General features: G+C 39.2%; 1 protein-coding gene across 13 annotated transcripts in view; it reads right to left on the bottom strand.

Annotated features, from left to right (window-relative positions):
- The window catches only part of nrxn2b (neurexin 2b), a 592065-nt gene that overhangs the window by 475925 nt on the left and 90912 nt on the right, over positions 1 to 25228 (bottom strand). For all 13 annotated transcript variants that reach the window (XM_019268034.2, XM_027287992.1, XM_027287993.1 and 10 more), the window contains one exon: positions 6723 to 6743. In XM_019268034.2, the coding sequence (XP_019123579.2) occupies positions 6723 to 6743 (21 nt within the window). The remainder of the gene's footprint in view (positions 1 to 6722; positions 6744 to 25228) is intronic.

The raw sequence follows: 25228 nt of genomic DNA on the forward strand, positions 1-25228 counted from the left end.
CCTCAGTGCCACCAACAGCCCTTCATACATAATTGTAGACTTACTAAATTTAGACAACGAATAAAGGCCCAGCCCCAAACAAGACGGTCAAAACATTCACCTGGTGAATGAATTAGAGTGAAGAACCTGTTTGCTTTCGTCTGAGACTTTATCGGTAGTCTGGTATTAGACTTCAGAGGGGTTATGTCATGGAAAAATATACACATGTATTCCAGATACAAACACATCTAAAGTAAGTGATAAATTTGTCTTGTGGCGAACACATTTGCAGACAAAAAAAAAACAAAAAACATGCACACATGTACAACAAAAGTAAAATGTGTCAGTAACCACTTTCCTCAAACTTTTGGCTTAGGAGCCGGATGAACTGTGAGTGCTTTTATTTTCTCAGCACTGGCTGTTGGCTGGGCGACGGGCAGGAGATGGACTTTTCACCGGGCTCTGCCCAAATGCAATCTCTCACAGTGTCACCTGGCCAGCAAGGACTCTTAGCTTTGGCGTCAGTGGCATTTCATTGCATAATTGAATTCAGAAAAGGCTGCAGGTATCCGAGTGTTCGAAAACTCTTGAAATAATAGAGTGAGAGAGAAAGAGAGAGTGAGAGAGCGTGGGCCTCTTAACTCCTGTTATTGACACAGGCAGGTTTTTTTTTTTTTTTTTACCGTTTCACGTTGTAAAACAATGACATCAAAATTAATATGCAATATGCTGAAACATCTTTCTATGCAACATGGGCTTACATTCCAGGAATGTCATGTATTTCACACGAAAAAATGATCAGGAATCAATAAAGAATCAGACCGATAAACAGAATCATAAATGGCATTGGTATCAATAGAATCAGTTCTCATCTCTAAGCATGACAATCTACGCCCACACACACACCAGAAATGTATGCTTTAGAATACTACTCATGACAACACCTATCCTGACATGAGCTTCAGCTCAAGCTGTATTTGATGTCTTTCTTTTACTGTAATGTGTTCAGGGAAATTAGACGTAGGCCTCATTGAAATGGATTTATTCTCAGGACAATGCACATGGACAAATGTTTAAAGATCTCCATCATTAATGGCAAAAGCATTTTCAGCAGGGCCGCGAGAGAGAATATAAAATAGTAAAAGTGCAAACTGCCCAGATTTCAGATGACAGAAAACAAGTTTTTTTGGCATTTGGGCTCCAGTGTAAATAGAGTGGCAACAATCTTGTCAGCTTAGACATCTCTACTTTGCTTGAGGTTATTCTTATTTTATTTGTGTTTTTCATATGGGTACTGACTATTACTGTATGTTCTCAATAGGTCTTAAACTGCACTTTTACACGACTGCAAGGATAGCCCTGGTAGGTTACTCTACTTTGTACATTAGTAAATATGATGTCTTATGATAGTGTCAAACATTAAGAGCCTCCAAAAGAACAAGGTCAAAGCTCTAGGACTTACAATGGATGCTCTGAGCCTTCAGGTGTTGCCTTTGCATATACTTACATAATATGTTGGCAAATAAATGTCTTTCAATTCAATTACATGTCATATCTGTAAAAGCAAGTTATAATCTAAATGGCCCAGTAGTAAAAGAAAAAAGCTGCCTTTCATAGCTTCCTATACAGGAATCTATCATCCTGTACATTTATCTACCAGAAGAGGGAAGAAGTCAATCAAGACTAAGAAAAGAGGACATAGAAAAAGAGTTGGAGAACTGGTGGAGGGAAAGGGAGGAGGAGTGCAGATAGGTGGCATGAAGGCACAACAAAGCGGGAGATTGATGAGACAGGGATAAAGCTAAAGATAGGTATAGGGATAAGAGAAAAGGAAGAGAGAGAAAAAAAACCATAGAGTGATAGCTGTAGAGGGCTAGAAAAGAGTGGAGGATTACTAAGACTGTATCCCTGACCGGGCATAAATTAGTTGGTGAAGACAACCAAACGAGAGACGAGGCAATATAAACTCCAAATACCCCATAACCCCAAGGTCCATTGGGAAATCCTTAAAAGACTGCCTTTTTTTTCCTAGTTCGAAAGCACAAAGGCACAGGGGTGCAAAACAAAATTTCATTTTAGTACAGAGGAGAAAGAGTACTTTGAAGAAAGCATTGAAATCCCTTCCTAAGCTCATTGTCGTATGTCATTGTAATACAGTATAAGTGCTGAAGTTATGTCTTGCATGTGGTAGGTAGAGGAAAAACTGATTTCAAAAACATTGCGAGGAATGTAATATGGCATATGACATAAATACTGCTGCAACTTATTAGCTACTCAAAATAATTAAACTAACAATTTGACAAAGAACTATCATAGAGCATCACGACCACAAAGCCAAAACTACATTTCCCTGCATGTGTACAAGTGTCGGATAGAGGCTGAGCTGGAGAATGTTTTTTTTTTAGTTTTACAGCAATGCACTCGTCTCTAAATGCAAAAGCAACCAAAAAACTCAAGCAGAGCAACAAAATCTGGCACACCTAATGTTCTTCTTCAAACACAAACACACACACACATACAAACACACAAACACTATACAACACAAGAGCTCCAGGCCATGCATTGTCCAATCCATTTCTCCCTCCATCACAGCAAACAGTATTGCCTGTGGCCACGCATGTTGACACTGAAGCATCTGGAGTTGCTCACAAGTGGACGCCCACTCCATCCCTTTAGACTTTGTTATCACAAAGCAGAAAAATAGAAAGAGAGAAACGAGCGAGAGCTGAGTGGGGTGAAATTAACGTCTTATGAGAACAGGCATGGCTGGACTTTGGCTCCTCCAGGACCTGAGGATGCTTTATCTCACTGCAACATCTGGCAGAGGCTGGGCAGGCTAGAGGCAACATCAAGGCCCCCTACTGTCCAAAGGCTCTTGAGCAATTTCAAAGCTGAAGAATGCCGCCATTCAGTTCTGTTCCACCCTTCCTTGGTCAATTTTCTCTTCCAATGAGGTTACTGTGTGCATGTGTGTTTGTTTGTTTATTTGCAGGCTGCAGCCTATTCTTTTCAAGTGCTTGTGAATAAAAAGCTAGCCAACAATCTCCCACAATCGATTGCTTTGTTTGAACACTGCAAAACTCTTGTGTGTTCAATAAAAAATGCACAGTTAAGCTATATTGATCAGAAAGAACGGACAAATAGCATTGTTATGCTGTGATGTTATACAAATAAATATCTATCATTCTCAATTGTTACTGAAATGTATCTTCTTTTTTTTTTGGCAAGATCAAAACAGTTCTCATCACCCAGGTCGGCCTTTTAGCCAATGGTATTAAAAATAACGACAGCAGTTGGAATTTGAATAAGGATCATGTACAAGCACCATTTGTGCAAGAAACAAACAAAATCTAGGTTAATACCACAATGACATCAGTGCATTTAATATTTGCTTTACTTTGTGTTTTCTCCTTCTGTTGCTTTGATGCACATACATTTAGAAAACATTCAGTCTTTAGTCCATGATTTTGTTTTATTTCTCTTCAGAAAATAAGAACAAAATCCATAATCTGGTTTAGATGATCCAAAGTAATCTCCTACAACTACAGGCCACACTCAGATCTTTAATCCTGTATCTCTAGCCAACATCAAACTCCATTTTTTACACTGGGGAAAAGGAAAAATTGTTATTGTCCTCCCCCGAGGGTGAGATTAAGTTGGAGGTCTGCCTGACTCAGAGAGAAAAGATCATTAGCCTTGATCAGATTGATTAAGATCGGCGCAGGCAGCTCAGAACATCCCTCACCCAAACAAAGCACCAGGTCACTAAATCTATCAGCCAGTCACAGAGGCCAGCCACACTGGCCAGGGTTAAGTTTGATCTGTTACTGTCCAATTGTATATGAGTGGTTTTTCTCTAAGCTGTGTTCATGGTCATGGTCATGGTCTGTCAGACCATCACTTGGAGGAAAATCAAAAATGGCTATCCTTCAGCATCTGAATCAACAGCGTGCATTTGTACTGCCTCAGCAATGTTTTCTTTCTTCTTTTTGTAACAGTTTCTTAACCAGGGGTAGTCAGTTGAACATGCACAAACCTATTTCAAAAATACTGCTTGAAATATGTGTGTGTGTGTGTGTATATAGTATGTTATGTAGAATATATATATATATATAATATATATATATATATATATATATAAATAAATAAATAAATGAACATACATATATATGTGTACAGACTTTATCAACCACTTTTAGCACCTCCAACACAACTTGGTGTAGTAAGGTGTCTGCCTAGCACAAGGACACCCAGTTGACAGTTTACATTCTCCTATTAGATCCAGATGGTTAAAATGGCTACCTCTGGGTCACAAACACATTCACCTAACCTCTAGGCTACCACTAGTATCATTTCTTTATTAGCCTCACCAGGAACACCACCGCGCCAAGCAATGAGGCAAACCTGTGCTTACATAATGAAACTATACATCACACATGCAGTCCTCCAGGGAGAGGACATGCTTGGTTATCAGTACACAGATGGCAATGCGCGTCTGGCTCTCTGGTAAAAACAGGTCAGTGTCGCAGGCAGATCATCAATCGAGGCCCTACAGTGTAAGAACGAGGGCCACCGGCCGCATTCCAGGGGCATCAGCCTCCCAGGGGCTTTCAACATCTCGCTACATCATCAATCTCAACCAACCTTTGAACACATGGTCAGCGACACTAATTAGACCAAATACGTTCACAGGGAAACCCTAAAAATAGGAGAAAGAAGTTCAGGAGCACACTGAGGGTTTGGTATCAGAGACAATGAGCCATTAAATAAATCTATTGAACTGTCTTGTTGATACACAACACCCTGGGAACAGGGGACACAACTGCTTGCTTTTAATTAAATGACATGGCTTTAGAGAGCACAAATTGAGGTGCTAGCATTCATAGTTTAGGACTTTTCAGTTCTAGTAAGTTTCGCCATTAAACACTGAATTCTGACCCTGGAGTATGTTCCAAGCCAAAATAAACTCTAAAAGCTTTTTATAATTCTTTAAAAACCCATGGGATCTTTCATATTAGAGTTATGGTGTTGCTAGAGAAAACACCTAGACCTTTGTACAAGGAGAGGTGTTCCCCTCTCAAATTGCCGCGAGCCCAAATAATTAATAGGAAGCTTAACCTACAACACACGCCCTTGTCCAGTACAAAGAAAATATCTACAGAATATAGTTCAAATCAGTAAGAAAACTGCAAGTGCTGAGCTAAAAGGTTATGCCTAAGTGAGTGACATTACCTTGATGTACCCAAACAGCCCACGATATAGATCTTGGGTACCTTACTTTCTGCTGTAACTCTCATCTGTACATCTGTTGGAGAGTCTGGTTTTATTTCTGTAGTCTGATGAAAGTTAACAGAGGACCCCAGGGTCCCTCAGGAGTTGCCAACCCTTCTTTTGGTTCATCACAGAGTCAAGTCACTCCTCTTCGTCACCCTTCTCTGCTCAGTCTCCACCTCTCTCTCACGAAGCTTTCTTGCCCCTCACCTCACATTAGTCTGGAGGGGCTACTCTGTCAGACAGAATTGCGCAATTGCCACCATTTATTCCTGAACGCAACCTTCCCCCTGACATTTTACCATCAAGGGCTGCAGCGCTGCTGACATGGGTCCTGACTGCAAGGGCACTCACACACACACACAGTCATTACTGAGGGACTTGCATGAAAGAAGAAATGGAGAAAATGTCAGTTTCAAACAGTCTACAAGTAGTGCACGCTTTCTACATACTAAGCACAGACCAGAATTCAAATAGAGTTTACTGGGTTAGCTGATAACAATGAAATGACACTATGACATATGCTTTTATATTTCCACTATCTAACAAGATAAACAACTCATGCTTGGTTAAAAGATCGAGAAATAAATACAGCACTAAAGTTTTCAGCTTTAAAGAAAACCTGGAGCAAGAGGGTGTTTGTCATTGTGATTTCCCCTGCTGGTTCAGGCCGTGTGATAGGTAATCCATCACCTCAAACTCAGCGAGGAGGAAATGCAACTCAGAACATGCAAACACACGTCCATGCCCACACTTCTCTACTCAATGCACAGATTCAAAAAAGCTTGTTTCTGTCGATCCAAATGTCTGTTTGACTGACAAACAGACTCAGTCAACCAGTGGGTGAACCTCTTCCTGAACAGTGCAAAGACGAGACAGACAGCAGCCTGCAGACAGACAAGGAAAGGCTGATCTATCCATATAGTCTGCTACATCCAGCCCTGGTTTAGTGCCTGGCCGAAGGGCTAATGAGGCCCCTCAGGGGCCCCGACTGGCAGCCTTCATTCAACTTTTTTTAGAGATAGGACAGGAAGGAAAGCAGGAAGACAGCATCTCAAAACCACCATGTCATATCTTGTTAACCTTAACAAAACCTTGTTAACCGGTAAATCGACTCAGGAGTGCCAAGCTGCCTTTCCATTTTCCATTTTAAGTGCATGAATATATTCCTGAGTGAAATATATAGCCATATAGAGAGAGATTAACTGCAATCAAAACAAAATTAAAATGAAAAAAAGACAACATTAAAAAAACAAGGAGATAAAATAGAGATCATTTTGGCATAAATCCGTCACTTTTGTCAGAAACTGTAATTTAGGCCCCCTGGAAGTCACTTATAACCGCAGTCCAAACTGACAATGCTCCTCCCCAGAGGGAGGGCATACAACATTAACAAGCAGCCAGCATCAGCATCCATGGCAGCATTAAGGGAAGCCATCAGAGGGCCTGAGAAGTAAAAGCATCAGTCTTACCTTCAACAGCATACTCTTCAGCTTCAGGAGAGGGTCCAAAGGGAATGCATAGAAAAAAAGAGAGAAAAGACACAAGAGTAGACTTATTAGATGTTACTTTTTCTTCAAATAAATGTCTTCCTTTTTTTTTTTTTTTTTTACTTCAAACTGTCTTTATGAGATCAAATCTGAATAAAGCTTGCCTATGAGGCTTGAGATCTTGGAGATTTGACAGAAAAACTAAATGAAGTCTTTTCCCCTGAATACATAATCTGATGTCTTTTTACTGTTGACTTTCTTAAAAGCAAGCAAATGGCCCAAGAGTTTGAAAAAATGCACATTGTTATAAAAATTAGGATTGTACTGGGGTGCAGATGTTTTAACTCATATAGATAGTGTGTGTGTCCTGTCTTTACCATGTCTCACATACCTCCCTTAGTTGGCCTCTGATTTACTGAGGCTGGCAGGGAGAGACAATTATAAATTAGTGGTACAAGGACAGGAGAGACAGGCTAGGGGAGTACCATGTGGATATAAAATATAGTGCTCATTTCTGAGCAGTAAACCAACTAAAGGAATGTTATGATGTTATCTGTATCAGTGGGGAGGTGTCCGAGACAGCCCATTTTTAAATGTATAAGAACCTATTGATAGTGCTCCTCAGGGAGTCTTTTCTCTGTAACCCTTTTGTGTGTTGCACTGTTGAACGCTCATTCTTGGACAAGAATATTAAATTCAACTTAAACTTTGATACTTTGTATCCAGTCCTCCTTATTCAAGGGTTCTTCTTTAAAAATTCTCCTGACACACATATTTACTTTTTACAGACATGTCCAATAGGAGGGTGGAGAACCCTAAACCAAAATACTGTAACCACCCTAACTCCTTTAGGGAACAGGAGGTTTCAGTCAAAGAGGATCCCCAACTGAGAGACACTGAGTCTCACACACTTCTCTTTGGCTTAATGATACAGTGAGGGGGAGTCGAAGAGATCAGGCTCCAGCCTGACGCTTTACTTAAAAAGCTTCCCTCAAGCAGCCAAGGCCAATCTGTAATGCTAGAAAATAAAAATGCAGCCGCCTGCCACTCCAGAAGCCCCTTGTTGGAAGATGAGGCACTACCCAAGAATGTAAAACAGCCTCTAGCTTGGCATGGCATCCCTGTGGAGAGCTTGGCATTTTGATCTGTTGTTGTGGCTGCTGGGCTGGGGTCTTCATAGGACACTTCTGTATTAAGTTGTGGCATGGGCAATGATATTTTAATGCAGCTCTACAGTATATTGCACTGGTTCAAAATGTTGGTCTGGTACACTATTTCAGTTATAGCCTGGAGAGCTGCAGGCACATTTTGTGCCACAGCATTAAACAATTTATGAAAAACTACAAAAGGTCAAACAAAGTGAAAACTATACAACATTTTAGGGTTAGTCCCATGTGTTGGGAAGCCTACATGGTTAGTTGCTTTTGGAAATATGATCTGATGATAACAGAGGCCATTTACACATCTGAAATACACCATTGGGTACCCAAAGAGACTGGAAAGTAACAAAGGCAGATTTCCCAAAACAAACAAGCACAGTTCCTGAAAAGGGATTCTCTCGATATCCTTCTTCTTGAATTCACAATTCATGTCTTGTCCCCTGTGTACCCTTATTGTCCTCTATGAACGCACTTTCAAAGGCTTTTTAGCTAAACACTGAGATTACAGGTTTTAAAAAAAAGAAAATAAAAATAACCAAATAATGATTTCCAGGAGAAAGGAGATTGTTCCTCTGTTGGGCCCCTCCACATGGACCTAGAACACTAACAATACAGCATCCTCAAGGACATCTAAGCAAGGCATCGGAACATCTTCAGTTGAAAAAGTGGTTTCCTGTTACCTGAACTAAGTTCAGTAGGTAGCCGTAGCAACATAAAACCATCAACATAAATCAGAAATACTGACCACCATCTATTGACCCCCATAATTTTAAAAACTGTGGATTTACAGCAGGAAAGGATACTAACATGCTGACCAAGAGCCCTTGATGAATGATAGAGCATTTGCCAAGCTGAAGCATGGGAACAGTGTTTTTCTGATTAGTAGTGGCTGTTTATATAATCACTGGCCATGACTCTGCCTTTCCTCTCATCTCATCTTTGATCATAGTCCATCATTCTTTCTTTCATTGTGCTCCCTTCATTTTCTCTTCTGTCCCTCCCAAGTTGAAGCAAAAGATGTTTGATGTACAGTAGAGCTAATTTATATCATCACCGGCCATGACTCTGCCATTTCCCTCCTCTCTCATCTCTCAACACACAACACTCAACCCTTTCTCTCTTTGTGGTCCTTGTGTCTGTGAAAACTCTGCTTCATATAGTCAATCTTTTAGTAACATGGGGAAACCTGATAGAACAAAATACATGTTTCTGCTGCAGTCTGGTGCAGAAGAGTAACATATGACAAAAAGCAGACAAAAAAAAAACAAATGTAATCAAATGTATGGAGCAGAGGGCAAAGAACTACTCACTTAAAACAGATCATCAACCAGTGTGATGAAGTAGATCAGCAGAAATGCAGCACAACACAATAATAAAGAATTGTGAGCTCAACATTCATTAAAATAATCAGGAGTATTATTTTGGCATAGTTGTGTAGCCTAGTGTGTCTGTAATCAAGCAATAAAACTTTTTCACCCCCTGCCCAGACTCCCCATAATGCACGTCGGAAGGCATTCCTTATCTTTCAGAACATTAAGACTCATCCCTCAAGAGGCCATGCTAAAGGGAATGGAGAACCACTAATTGTTAAATCTTACCATTTCAAGGTTGATTCTTTGCATGCATTGTTTCACACTGGGAATAGTTGTGAAATCTAGCCTTAGGGAAGAGATACCATTTCAGTCAGACACTTGGTGGGATATACCCCATCTCCGTAAGCTGGTCCCTTTTATCCCATTGATAGTTTCCAGTACTCTTTACCACCCATTACCTTTATCCCAAAGCGCTTTTCCATTAGGGTGTTTCCCGCATAGCCTCAGGCTTTGAGATCTACTGGGATCCTAGTCTTTTCAATGTACTTTGTAATTCACATGGGAATTTGGCGAGCATTTATCAGAGGAAATGCTCTGAAGCTTTCCTATGCATGTGTGATAAAAATGGGACCTATTGCTGAGGCTTAGAATATCGGAATACAAACTCTTTATTCTACCCTTTTCTACCCGAATCCAAGACCAAATGCAACCTGAATGCAAATGCTGAACTGAACACAAACTGGCATTAAATTTGACAGCCAGTCAAATGTCACATTAAAAAAAATAAAACACACACACACACACACACACACACAAACAACAATGGATGGACTAGTGTACAACACTTCCATAAGCAAAAGTCAAATTAATAAAAGGACAGTCAAAAGAGAGGAGCATTCAGACGTAGGATGCAATAAAAATAAATAATATAAATAGGAAACCAAATTTCAGATGGAAGCAGTGGAGAAGCTGGATTTCTTCACCAATGAATCCCTAAGGGCTTTGGAGGCAAATGAGAGATTTTTCAGACCTAATCCTCACCAAGCTAACTAAAGGATTTACCGAGGGGAGAAAAGCATGCCTGCATTGAAATACAACCCCCTCTCTATCACTATCCTCCCATTTCTTTGCACATGATGGAAGCTACACAATTAACTGCTGATGGGATTCAAAGTAATTAAATACAAGTACAACAGTAAGTGTAAACACCCATACACTTGTATTTTTTGAGGCAGATAGTCAAACTGTATTTTACCTTCAGAGTAGCTGTGGTACTGTTAAATCACTACCGATGATACGGGGCGTGACATCTTGCTTTTTAATGGACAAAACAAAAACAATAATATATATAAGAAAATGATAATATATTAGATACAAAAAATATATATATTTTGGCCTTATACAGCTACACATTTCCCCTTGGATGAATTGGCAACCTGTCCAGTGTGTACCTCACCTCTCACTCAATTTGAGTGAGTGACAATGAATTAATGAATCAATATACACCTGTAGATATTCTGCCCATGAAGTGGTTCACTTCACTAATGTTTCTAGTTTTCCAGTTGCACCCTGTGTTTTGTAGCTCAAATGTGGCATAAACCAAATAAATCACCAGAGTGGATATCGAGGCAACACAAGTACAACATTTCCTTTGGATCCACACAGGTTAGTACATTACTCACAATGCTGGGTTAAAGTTTGGGTAGGCTGTTGTGCTTTTTGGGCAACAAAGACTACACAAGGGGATATTTGATTTAAAACATGTGTCTTGCACTGACTTTAGACCAAACTCCTAATGCAAACAATTCATTTACATGGTCCCCATCTTAAATGCCACTGTGTTATTTTGCTAGCAAAATGTCAACATGAGTGTCAGCGTGAGACTTCAAAAAGCAAGAGAAAAAGCCCTTTCCATCTGCCGTCTTCTGTTCACTTCACTTAACTCTGTTTCCGTTATTCACTAATATTGTTTACTAATTGAAATGTATGTGTGCAACCCCAATCTTGACATTCTAATCAGAGGGAAGCTTTGTCCTTAACTCTTAACCCATACTTTCAGAAACTTTCTGAGTGACAAGCTAATCCACAAGACATGGCTTTTCACACCAAATCTCAAAACAAACAAAACTTCCACCAAACAAATGTGCAAATGTAGCTGGAGCTTTTTAATCCTGATAAAGGAAAAAAACTGTTTGACTGTTTTATCTAGCAACAACACAAGCATATGCTGTATTCCCCATTTAATACAGGATGTCAAGAAGGGGAAAGAAGAGAGCTGGGGTCAAAAGGAAAGGATTAGAGAGATGCAAACTTAAACAGCTGTATAGAGTTGTATTTTACTGAAGAGAAAGAGCTGTTTTCATTTTCAGGTATACTTAAAATGTCCTGCAGTAAACCAATAATTGAAAATACCCCACCTTCACCTACATTTCCTGTTTGTCGATTATTATCAATTGATTTATGAAATCAAAGTGAACATGAATATTACATTAAAAACAATGAAATATAGAAATATAAAAGCTTTAAAGAATGTACAATATGAAGAAACAAATTTGTCTTAATTTCTATTGACATAAATCTTGCCTTGGAGAATCTGGGCCATCTCTGCCGAAGAGCTGTTCAGTCCAATTGGTTTGATGAAGGTAAGCAATGGACCATGGAATGAGTGAACAGTTTTTGGTTTCGATATTTAGAAGAAGTTTAAATACAAAACAGTTTTTTCTGCTATTGACTTACTACGCATTTTGATGCATATCTAGAAACCAATTTTAGATCCATCATTCCCTGTCATTAATAGAAACTTTAAAAAGTGTACAGCCCAAGCAGAGTTATGTACAGATTGCTAGATGTAATTTATATAAAGACAAAGCATGCACATCTGTAGTATTTAGTACCTTCTGACTTAACAAAGTGAGACTACCATAACCTCAGTCAGTGCTGACTCATAAAGCAAAAGCATCTCTTAGATGGAGGTCAGGAAGAGGTGATGACTTGAGAAATGAATGGGGATGCAGCTCTTTGGCCAATGTCATCACAGCTCTGGGGGTTAAAGTTATAGGACGGGCTTAAGGTATTGGTTGATGTCTATCAGGGCCCTTAGACAAGGTTCAACAAAGACAAGGTGGGACAGAAATAAACAAAGATAAAGAAACTGTCACATAGAATATTACCTGGCAATGAAGATTAACAAAATCCTGCATTTGCAGTGGGAAAATTGGATAATGAAATGATTATCTTTATTTAAAGCTGAGTAATCTTTAATACGTAGTTCATTAATTCAATGCAAAGATAATAAATAAAGCTATTTTACTATATCCTGTGAGAAGACAGGTTTTGAGGAGCATGAGCCGTAAAGCAGAATATTATTTCAGTCTTTTTTTTTTTTTTTAATAAGAAAACCACTGCTGAGTTTCAGCAGGGGAGAGCAAAACAGAACCGATTCCAAACAGTTCAGATGAGACGAAGGCTAATTAGGAAGAGATCATCGCCTGTATAATAGGAGCCGACTGGGGAAAGTGAGGAGCAAGAGGATGCAAAAAGACAGTGAAAGAAGACAATTTGTTCGTGCTCAAAAAGATATGGGCGTGGAGGGGTGGGGGAGTCATCAGAAACATGAGATTACACATCCCAATCTGTTCTGTGAAGAGCAGCAATAAAAAGGTTTTGTGAGGTAAAACTTGAAATGCTGTAACTTATAAAACTTGTAAAAAGACACGTATGTTCCAATAAGGTGACATAAATAGATCATCACTATTTCACTTCCACTTCCTCCTGTGAGCATCAGGTGATTGACAGGAAGCAAAGTGTAACATAATACAGTGCTAATATGAAAATACTCATCTGAGGCACAATGAAATATTGAAAAAATAAAACACTGACTAAATTAAATGCAGACTTCATGTTGGCTGTGATGGATTATGTCACTCTGTCTATTTTCTAGTCTGTGGAACTTGTTTTTCACAATATACAAGGACGGATGGCAGCAGATACCTTTTTATGAAGGGAAGAAAATGAGCACTGATATCTGTCGCGCTGCTGACTGTGTACAGACAGCAAGACAAGGCAAGTAGACCACTGACAAGAACAACACTGATTAAATGCATTGCACCTGTGTGGCATAGAGAGCTTATAGCACTATTAAAATGATAACACTATACAATGTGAGTGTTTTAAGTCAAGAAGAAATGGCAGTAAATAAAGGATATTGTGTGTGTGTGTGTGTGTGTGTGTGCGTGTGCGTGTGCGTGTATCTTTCACCAATCAAGTGTTAGCCTAGCTTGGCTGCCTTCCTGTCCATTAGGGCTCTCGAGCCTAGCGGATTTAATGACATTTGATTTTCAACTTGGCTCATTTTTCACTACATTTAACCTTGATTATAAACGTCATTGAAGTTTTTATTAATATCATTCACGTGTCACTGCAATTAAGTTCTAGAGTAATGACTAGTGTTCAGTTAACTAACAGATTCATTTAAGAGTAGAAAAGAAGTATGTTCGTGTTTCTCTTTGTGGCAAACTGGTTTCTCTACAGTCACTGAACAGGATGCTTTTCATTACTTTGCATTACTTGAAGTTTGAAAAAAAAAAGATGTTTAAAGCATTCTAGTTTTGTGAAATGTTTTGTACACAACCAGACTTATGCAGTTCAACATTATTCACTGGTTTCCTACATTTCCCAGAATACCTTTTAACAAACCCAAGTCTATGCAGCAGGTTGTACATGAAGGTGGAAACAAAAAGCAACAGCTGAACATATGAAGTTTTATCCAGTGAAGAAAAAGTGAGCACTGCACTGCACCGTCCAAACAAAACATGTCTTGCGGCTGCCTAGCATTCTGGCCTATTAAGGCTGCTGTCAGCTGGAATTCTGCCTCTTCTACAGCACAACAGTTTCTCCCTGTATGACTGCTCAACGCTGATATTAAATGGCAGCTCTAGGAAGCTCTAGCAAGCACTTGCTCTTTGATTATAAGAGGCTGAAACCAAACCTGATGTTTACTGGTGGCATTTCAGAGCCAAACTTTTTTCTGCAATTATATTCAATTCCAGCTATGTTGAAGTATCTCAACATGACATCATGTCATCTAAATTTTGACAGTTATGTGTGGAAATGAGACTAATACAAGACCAAACCGCAGATATGCAAAGTGTTTTTAGTTTGGACACACTACATATTCTAAAACTATTTAGGATTTAATTTATTTAAAAACATAATTATGTTCATGGACCACATCAAAAGTGGCATTTATTCTACTTAAATACAGACTATTTTCTCCACACTCAGATATATCTGACTTAAAAAAAAAATGAAATGAGTTCCTGTACTCCAATAATCCCTGTTCAAGGTGAATCAAGAGATTTTTTTTTTCCATTGCTGCTGAAATCTCTGACTATGGTCATGAACCCATCAAATAACAGATCATGTTTCTTTGTCCCCCACTATCAAATCCTCTGTCAGATTATTTCTTCCGATGAATAAAACAAAGGTTTGATAATACAACAAACATGCAAGCTTGTGTTTGGATTGCTGACAGACATTTTTTTGTTTTGTTTTTAAAACCAGCATTCAATTGACAACAGGATTTTATATTCTTTACTCACATTTCATACTGTAGACTGTGTGTTTATGGCAATAGCATTTTTTTCAAAAGATAATCAAACAAGAGCATTCATGTATTAGCCAATATATTTTATATCATCCACTCATCATAAACAAACCTTGCGAGGGAGGAAAAATGATCTAAAATATGGAGGCCTTACAGGTTTTAATCTAAATAAACTTTATAAACATTTTTTGCCACTTTCATGACTTACTGACATAATGGGCACCCATGAAACGGCTATTTGTGGTAACAAAACAAATTATGAGCTCTCAAGAAGCACAAAAGTCGGTCCCAGTCAAACAGAGAGCTACAACAGGCCTGCAATGAAGGCAACATTCACAAAACTGACAAGTATTGACTTCAATACTGGTCTAAAAAGAGAAACTGCAACATGGGATGACATAATTGGCTGCCAACATAATCTCTCTGAAGTCCCTGCCTATTTGAAGCCACTTTCTGAGCCATCAGTGGTGATTAGATAAAGTGTAAGTGTTGCTGCCACACTGTAAAGATTTTACTTTTTTAAGTTTCATTCATACACTCAGTCTGTGTTACTGGAGTAAAGAAAAAGTCAAACGACTCATTCGACGTTAAAGCATTGCAGTGACATTTCAGCCTCTAAGCTCAGCAGCTCAAGTCTCTATCCCTATGGCAAAGACACATTGCAAAGTTGATTCTGTGGTAGCTCTAAAGGCAGAGTGTAACACTAATGGTGCCAAGGTCTGAGATTTGTTTCCCATCAGGGTTCTTACTGCTAAAAATATGTATACTGTACTTATGATTCTCTGAGGTGATTTAGATAACAGGGTTCACTAAAATGACACATGTAGTTAGGTTTGATCAGCAATGGTAGATCTACCTCATTTATGTCACTCTGTTAGCTGGAAGCCACTCAGATCCCTCCCTGAACCCAACAACTGTGAGCAAGGACACATCAACAAACATTAAGTGACATGTTTGCTGCTCCATTTCTTTACCAGATCCCTGACTGAGTGGGCTGATGCCACTTGCCGCTCCCATCATGTGCTCTTTTGTGATCTAATGATGCGACTCGATCATGTATAATTCAGCTATGTAGATAGCTTTTATTAATAAAGTCTTCGAATCATTTGAGGCATGGTGGAAAAAACTTTCATGTGTCATTAAATAAGGCAAGGGGAATATTTTATTAATCTGTCACTCTGCATTAAACTTGTGTGTTAAAAACATGTAGTCATATGGAACATGCATATGTCATGATATATATATTTTTTTTTTGTATAATTGCTCCAGGAAGGTCAGGAGAGGAATAGTGTGGGATGGGAGGAGGTGGTCTGACAGTTCATCGATGATAGCAGCACATTAGTATCGACACCAAGAACTCACCAGGGAGAGGAAATCTTATCTTTGCAAAGCTAGGAAGACAGGGGAGATGGAAGTGAGGGGGGAGATAATGGGAAAAGAGAGGAGTGGGAGAAGGAGGGAGGGGAGACCAGAGGGGGGCGAGGGAGATATGAGATGTAAGAAACCTTGGCAGAGGCCTTATCTCTTACGTGGTATAAGAAGCTGGATGAGACTAAGGACTGGTGTTTGAGGGCGGGGTACTGAATAGAAATCTACACAATTTGATGAAATAAGCAAAAATTCTAAAACTTGAAAATGGTCTCTGGTGCAATGTAACCAATTGTCCTTGGTCACTTATTTATTTGAGGGTATGACTGGTGGTGTGTGTCATTGGCCCAATGTGGACAACAAACAGACAACTGACGTCATGGCCAGACAATTTTAGGAGAGCTACAAGAGATCAAACTATAAGACGGAGCTTTCAGGGATTTCTTTTGTTTTTTGTTTTGTTTTTTTACTGTGGATCATTTCCTCTCTCCCAGCCGTGACCTTGCCTTTGTTTTAAAGAGAAACAGTAAAAGGACATATTGGTGTCAGAAAAACATTTGGTTGCACAGTGTGCAGTTTAAGATCACCAATGTTTTTACCAGTGATCTTTGATCACAATTCTTGCCTTGCATGTCTTGGTGTTTCAATGCCACCTGCAGGTGTTAATGTCTATGCCTCGCCGAAATACTCAAAATTACACTTAAGGTACCTTTTAAGCAGTGCTTTTTACATTTGATTTTATTTTAAATATTTATGGACTGAAAACATGGAATTCAATAATACTGTCTGAATATCAGTCTCGGTAGAGGACATGCTAGAATTTGCTGGAAAATACAAGAGAAAATATGAAGAAGGAAAAACAAAAATGTCAAGGCAGCCTGCAAGACCAACAGCATCCAGGACTGAGGGGGGGTGAGCAAAACAAATAAGCTGAGAACAAAAAAGTGAAGGGATAATAAAAAGGAGGAACAGTGGGGAGTGGGGTGGGTGGGGGTGGTGACAAATCTCTTAATCTCTCTTTCGCTCTCTCTGGCTATGTTTGTTTTGTGCTGGTTTTGGCCTCAAGTCGCCCGTCGATCCCCTCGTAAATTGTCTGTGTCGATCCAGCCTTACAAGCTTCCACACACTCCCCGAGTCCCTGTTAAAACGGTCACGCCAATAAAAGCCCATTCACTTGTAATGAATTGAGAGAGAAGCTAAAGACTAAAGGGGCTGATTTAGTGACAATTGCTGATGATCCTCGATTGAGTTAGGATTGAGCTAGCCAGCCTCTCCAGTCCTACAAACATGGCTGGTATTGTCGAGGATTTCGAAAAGACAAAGAAAGCTGCCAATTCCTATTCCTTGTCATCCATCACTGAAACTGGCTTCTAGACAATGTACAGTAAGGGAAACACCTCACCCTGTAAAAAATCTATAGGTGTTTGGCATTTCTTAAAGCTTTGCAGTGCTATGAATGGGATTCTGCAGATGACTAAAAATAAGGTTGTCACAATGCTAGAATTTTACATTTTAGATACAATATTAGTATTACTTTGATAACACAGCAAAAAGAAAAAAATACTGAAGCACACAAAATAGGACAAAAAAAATTAACAACCTGCTCACAGTGCTAGTACAGACAAAGCCTCTGTACACGCATCAAGGACCAGTTGCAGTGTTTCCCACATAATGAAAGTGTAACTGAGGTTGTAGTATATTTTATTTGAATGCATTACCATATTTCTAGTAGAGGTTATTTCTTATGTCAGCATTTTAATTCTCAACAATTTTAGTGCTTAGTCCCAATTTTTAATCTGCTCACCTCGCTTGTCCTTTTATTTTCCTCCACACACACACACACACACACACACACACACTTGCCCCACCTCTCTATCTCTTTTTCTCTCTCTCTGTAACACACAGGAATATCAGTAATAATTAAGTTGCTCAAAACACAAAACTAAGCAAAGCAAATCCAAATCCACTTTGATTCTGTGTGAAGGAGGCCTGTTGTTAATGACATAGCCTGAAAACAACGTGGTACCAAAGTGACATCGGCACCAACCATGTGTGTTCACTATCACTTTGCCTGGCCCATGCTTGTAGAAGAAACAGCGTGTCTGTATCTTCAACATAAAACCAGATAACGTCTCTCTCCCTGTGTCTCTGCAGCAGAGCTGTGTGATTGTCAGTAGACCACAGAGAGGAGGAGAGAGGAGGAGATCGTCCACCAGTTAATAGGATGCTCAGGGATGGTCGTGTTCCGATTGTAGAGCTGTTTTTTTAAAAACTTTAGTTTATTGTTTATTTTGGTACTTTTGATCCTATCAAATAAATAATTAGTGATTGTATCTTTATTGTATTTTCAACTCGGTATTGAAAATCTATCAAGGTATCAATACGTTTGACAACAACAAAAAGCCACAGGAGACAACAATACAGGAAGTAAATAAATGATCACATCATATAATCTGATGCCAACTGCCTAATTAAAGCAACATTAGCTTTTCCAAATCCCCTCTGGTATTTTTACAATTTAGAGCTAACATTAGCAAACAGCACATATAGTTTGCTTTACTGTCCATCAAGAAACTCTGGAAATCAGAGTTGATGCACAGCAGCAGGATGACATCAGAGATAAGGCAAAAAAAACTCTTTCTACATAAAATATGATCCAGTTTTACCATAAAAATCAAATAGTTGCTGGTGTGACTTTTGTCTTTCAGGTGTTCGCACATACACAATGTTGCTTTAATATAACACAACATCTTCTAATTATGGTGAGAGCAGCTCAAATCAAATCAAAGCGTGGGGGGAAATAAGTATTCAACACTTCAACATTTTTTCAATAAACAAGATATTTCTAATGCAGTTTTTCAAATGAACTTCACACAGACACAGATATTAACTCAAAACTATACAGTCAAAAAAATGGGAACTGTTGAATCCATAAAAAAGTTATTTGAAGAAAAAAACTAAACCAACTGATTCCAGATTGATTAGTTCCACTAATGCTTATTAAAATTAGCCGGGTTACTGCATGGTGGTAAGTTAGTATATCCACTCTTTGAGGCTTACCCACCCTGCCTCTGAATTCAAGTAAACAAATTATGCGTTACCAAGCAGTCATGCATGAAACATCTAATGATTGGCTAAGACAAAGAGCTTTCCCAAGACATTTGCAAACGACATTGCTGAGCTACATAGCAACAGCACCGGTTAACAACACATTTCCCAACTCCTACATGTTCCTATTAACACCAGTGGGGCCATTATCCACAAGGGGGAGAAACATCAAACATCAATCATCACCAACCAACAAACATCAACAACCAACACGCACGACTTCCTCACAGGATTTCCAACCAGGCCGTCAGAATGTCATACATAAGAGTGACCCAGAAGTCAATGACCAATCAAAAAGAGCTTCAGAAACACCAAGAAGCAGGGTGATGGCATTGGGCCAAACAAACCCAAAAGAACAACAAGATTTACTAGCAGAACATCCTCTTACTTCGGTGATCAGCATCACAATTTTCTGACATTTTATGGACAAAACAACCACTCAATTACTCAAGAAGTGAGTGAATTGCTGATGCTGTAATCTCCAGGTAAGCTGTTGTAACCCTCACATCCTTGCTCTTCACTCTCCACCTGCTTGCAAAACTATTAACGCTGAGCATGGGTCTAGTGCAAAACACCACAAACCCCCCCCCCCATCCACACACACACACACACACAACAACCTCTCCCCCAGAGCCGATTACAGCTGTGAGGTCAAGAGAAGCTAATGTGGCTTTGTCTGGAACTGCCCGGCGTGGCCCTGAGGCCCCTGGATTACATGGACGGAGGGATTCTAAAATAGAAACGTACACAGTGCAAGAATTAAATACGAAGTAGGCAGAAGAGAAAAAGATTTTTTCTTTGTTTGCAAAACCTAAACAAAGACCACAACTGTATGAGCACAGGTGAGCTGCAATACTGAATTGTTTCTCCACAGTTTTCAAAGATGAGGTGTTATGTCTGTGACAGTGAGCTGTAGAGAAACACCCATCATTTTCTTCTCGGGCATGGGAGAACATTTAGTCCACTAGAACAAAAACAAAACAGTCACCTGAAAGCCCTAGAAAGAAGTAGAAAGAAGACTTCCAAAGGAAATTATAAATTCTATCCTTTTTTTTGTCTGCAACACACCAACTCATCCAGTTAATTCACACCATGCCCATCCAGCTATTACAGCCATCAAATACAATTCTACTTCTTACTTTCACCTTGCAGGTTTATGAGTGTCGACCATTTGGTCACAGCATGGGATTGAGGAGGCCGTCTGAGGCACATGTACAAAGATATATGTGTGTGTGTGTGTGTGTGTGTGTGTGTGTGTGTATGTGTGTGTATGTAGTACATGTAGTAGACTCAGGACTTTGCAAGTCACAAAGTTTCATAGATTTATTGGAAAGTTCTTTTGCTGCTTTTGAAAAAGAGAAATAGCTGAAAAGCTAAAATGGTGCATGATGAAAATATCTTGCAAGCTAAAGTCACACAGATGGCATCTTTGGGATGATACTGAACTGAGCAGACTAAAACCTGCTTACACATTAATCATATACTTTTGAATTTAAAAATGGGAGAAAATGAACTTCCTATTATCTCACTTATCTTATTATGCACTGCCTAACATGTGATGGGTTATTCATGTGTGCAACACCAAATAGGTATGACCGAGTTTAGGAGCAACTGAAATAAGTGTACAGTCTACTATCATAGGTCAGTTTTTTTTTTCTGGTTGTTAATGCCCACCTCTCTGTCTGGGGGTTATTTACCTGCTGAAAAGGTCAAAACACATTTATAACATGGATAACAATAAAGCAGGCTATGTTCTTTTCGTGTTACATTTAAAGCACATTTGAGTCTATTATAAATGACCTCCATTATTCATCAACTGCCCTCAGTCTGGTTAAACCCGCCTATATTCTACAGACAAAAAATAGCTGCAGAGTCCAGCTCTTTGAACTAATGTTGTTAGTAAAAGGTCAAATACTGGGAATGTAAGAGGTCACCTCAACGGCTGCATTACAGTACTGCAAGTCCAGTATTCATCTGTTGTTCACCTCCAAAGAATGAGATGTGAAAGATGTTGTCAAAAGTGTGAAAATGAAATGCTGAGCTTTCAAGTACCATCATCTTTAAGAGGCCGTGTCTTTGTCAGTGAGACAGAAAGAAAATCTTAAAAGTGTAGAGAGTACAGAAAAAAAAGTACCAGCTCACAGAGTTTGAACCTGCCCAGACAAAGGTGGAAAAAAAAATATGGAGACATGTCATTGTCAAAACGATTGCTTCAGAGTTTCAACACCTAGTCAAGCGACTTGCCAGGTGTCAATGTGTGTCTAACTCACCGCTGTGCCAAAAATACAGTCTTAGTGGAAATATGCATTCAGAAAGTAAACAATGCAGGTAATGTGTGTGATTTTAGAAAAAAACTGTTGGTAGCCTGAGGCACTCCACCACCTGCCTTCCCTTCAGGGTGTATGACAGTAAATCAATACTGAGTATGTGTGTCTGTATGTACAGTACATATGGGTATGTGAGTGTGTTGACCTACATTATCTCAATGTGTGCCAAGTGTCTGCTTGGGTTCAAGTATGTTTCCCTGCAAACTTCAATAATCCCCCTACCAACATGAGCTATTACAAGAAGGAGAGAGCTATTTGAGAGAAATATGTCGCAGCAGGAGCTTGTTCTCCTGTAGAGATCAAGCGGTCAGGCAATAAGGCTGTTGTCTTGTATGGAGATGATCAGGCTGCTACAGATCAGAAGCGGTTGCTGTGGTTGCCACACAACAAGTCGGGTAACCACAGACTGAAATCTTCTCATTACCTATCAGTGCCATTGTTTGTAATAAAAGGGAAAGAATAAACTGTATAGGACACGTTAATAATGGTATACAGAAATTTAAGATCTAAAAAAACTCAGAATACTTGTGAAGAGATGCAAATGAATATGCTTTTTCATAACCGAAGAAAAGAAACAAAAGAAAAGAAAAAAAAAGAAAATTCAGATGTCAAATTTAAAAACAGGGCCATTTTCATTTAACACAACTTCTGAGAACAATGTCGTCCAAGGTGTCATTTACACTGGGTCCTGATCATATCAGAAAAAAATTACAATAAAATGGATAAAAAATGAAAGAAAATGCATAATCAGTGTGTCAAAACTTTGAATAGGGCCATTTCCATTAATATTGTTTTAAGCTACGCTATTTGCATAAAGAAAATATGTACATGCCAAGGGAATCTAACATCAGAACGCATATTAAAGAATAAAATAAAGACAATGCTTGGATAAAATTAACATTTTTAAATATCCTCCTAATCTATATACAGTACTATGTGTTCAATACTGTAATGTTGGACAGTGAGTACTGCAGGTACAAACATATAGTATTAAGTTTTCAATAGTAATTACCTAAGTTTCATTTTGGACAAGGCAGTACATAGTGTATAAACCACTTGAGCTCGTTGCAACATGTAAGATGAGTAGAGTGACGTAGACAGACTCAGTGACAACAAGTCAAGGTTGTGTACTTTGTGGGGATACGTGCTGTTCAGGCTTTAAATGATCCACGTCAAATTAACATTTCCAAATACATCAGCAGAGGATGAAATGAAAATCTCATCCGCAAAATTTAAATCCTCATGGTCCAAGCAGAACATCAAAGCATGTTCATAAAAAAACTCATAGAATGATTGAGAGGATCATCGCTCTCAGCCCGCTAGTTTGCAGGACATGTCCCAAGTATTTTCTTATCAACATGACTGTACATATTTTACAAATATTTCTGGAAAATCCATCATTCAACTTTTATATTCAGTAGTCAGATGCATGCATAAAATGTGCTGTGAAACACTGTAGGGTCAATTTAAGCTTATTCCATCTGTTTCTTTTTACCACATTGATAGCCTCAACCTCAATAACCTTCAAATGCTTCATCAAATCAACTTCAGTTAAAGATTTCATTTACTAGTTAAGAAAAAAAATATATATATATTTTTTTGATCCAGTTGCTTTAGCAAACTCATGCAACTTGTTCCCCTTCAAGAACAGTAGATTCATGGGTCTAGCCACCACTGGAGACGACCCTCATCTTCTTTAGACAACGTGCATCGGATCTGAGAATTGGGTGTTGTGACATTACCTTACAGCACATATATTTGTCTGAAAAGGTCAGCGCAACAGGGTCTGTATGAGTTCAGAGATCTCTGATTCAGAGGCTCAGTGAGGGAGCGGAAAGGCAGAGAAGAAGAGCGAGGGCATCTGCTTTGACCTAGACAGGGAATAAACAAACAAACAGGCTGCCAGGCTATCAGCACACACAGTGAACAAACAGGGAGGCTGACAAATCTCCCTCATATCTATGGAACCAAGCCAGATATCACGCAGGTTAGAAAGGTGAGGTGTTGGAACAACACATGGGTGGTGTTGATGCGACTTTGGAGCAAATCCCTGCAATCTTATCAATGTAATAACTGTCTTTTCTTTTACGAACTAATCAATTACACAGATGCTTTACATTTTGAAAAAATATGGACTATTGCTTTCACGCCTCAGCGTCACTGCCCCTACGAAATGACATCTGCTTCTGAAGGTCGAAGGCACACTTCAAGCCAATAATGTGATGGAACTGAGTGAGCATTGATTACTGTTTTACAGAGCTCTTTACTCATTCATCTCTTACAAATGTTAACATCAGGTACCATTTATCATTTATGCCTTGCTAATGACACGCAGTGAAAGCTATACTTCCCTGTGTCAATAATATATGGGAGCAGAGCTCCGGTGTCTAATCAGAGCTTGGAGTATGCACCTTCTCCTGAACACAGCACCAAACACATTTCACTAATTGACTTCTTTTCAGGTTGAAATTGTGCCAATAACTGAAATCAGTTCATGTTGCATTTTGGCTGTTGTGGAAACCGTCATTCTTGTAGCCTTTGTTAGCATGACACTGCAAAGCCAGGGGGAATGGCAGAGCAGTATCTGCACTGTGTTCTGGGAGTCAGGGATAAGTGTAACCACCCTCACTGTTAAACCTGATAATAAATAACAAATGTGAGCTTCTGATTGCTCAATTTATTCAGCGGTGTGGAGTAAGCCAGATTTTCACCAACAGACAATCACAGGGCCAATGAAGAAAGGTTTAAGCAGCAATAAAAACAGCTTCGTTACTGTATCACCCTGACAAACACAAGAAAATCATGTGTGCTCAAACGTTCACTGAACACAAAGATTACACTATGAATGCATTCATGCATGCAGACAGACTAAAGACACACATTGCAAAAGACACATGGGATTTAAGTCGTCTCTTTGAAAGGTCACGTACCAATAATGTATAGTTAAGTTTCTGACGTGTGTGAGCCCTGCGTTATTATTTTTTGGTTCCACTCCACCACTGTTTATTGTAATTTCATTAGCTCAATCTCTGTTATTCTAATTACACAGACATCTTTTGCAGCAAATAAAAGTTAATGAGTTTTTATGAAAATGGCTTGACGTGACCTTTTTACTTATTCATTTATATCCCCCTCCCACCTCCTCCTGTCCCTGTCAAATTGCACTGTGGAAGGTCCCTGATAGAGTTGGATTGGGAGGGAGGGCCACACCCCTCTGAAACACACACAAAAACACACACTGCCAAAAACAGTCTTTCCAATCAACAACGACGATGACTCTTTTTTTCCCCCTCCACGTTTTCCATAGATCATTTAGCCTTGTCATCCATAAATCTGCAAAATGCCCTTTTCAAGCTGCTCATAAACACCCTCATAGATCTCCAAAAATGCCACCACACTCTGAGGCAAGAGCTGTTGATGGTAGTGAGCCCACAGCGGTTCAGCTCCCTACAGTCAGGAAGTGATGAATGTCAGAATGAATGTGTAGATTACAGTCTGCCAGGCAAGGCCGATGGATTTTGGTTTGAGGTGTCTAAGTGAACGAGCAAGGTGTTGATCGAGGGGGGTAAATGTAAATGTTCATGTTATTTACTCGTATGGCCTAAAA

This window comes from Larimichthys crocea, chromosome XIV, assembly GCF_000972845.2.
Source record: "Larimichthys crocea isolate SSNF chromosome XIV, L_crocea_2.0, whole genome shotgun sequence".
NCBI lineage: Eukaryota > Metazoa > Chordata > Actinopteri > Sciaenidae > Larimichthys > Larimichthys crocea.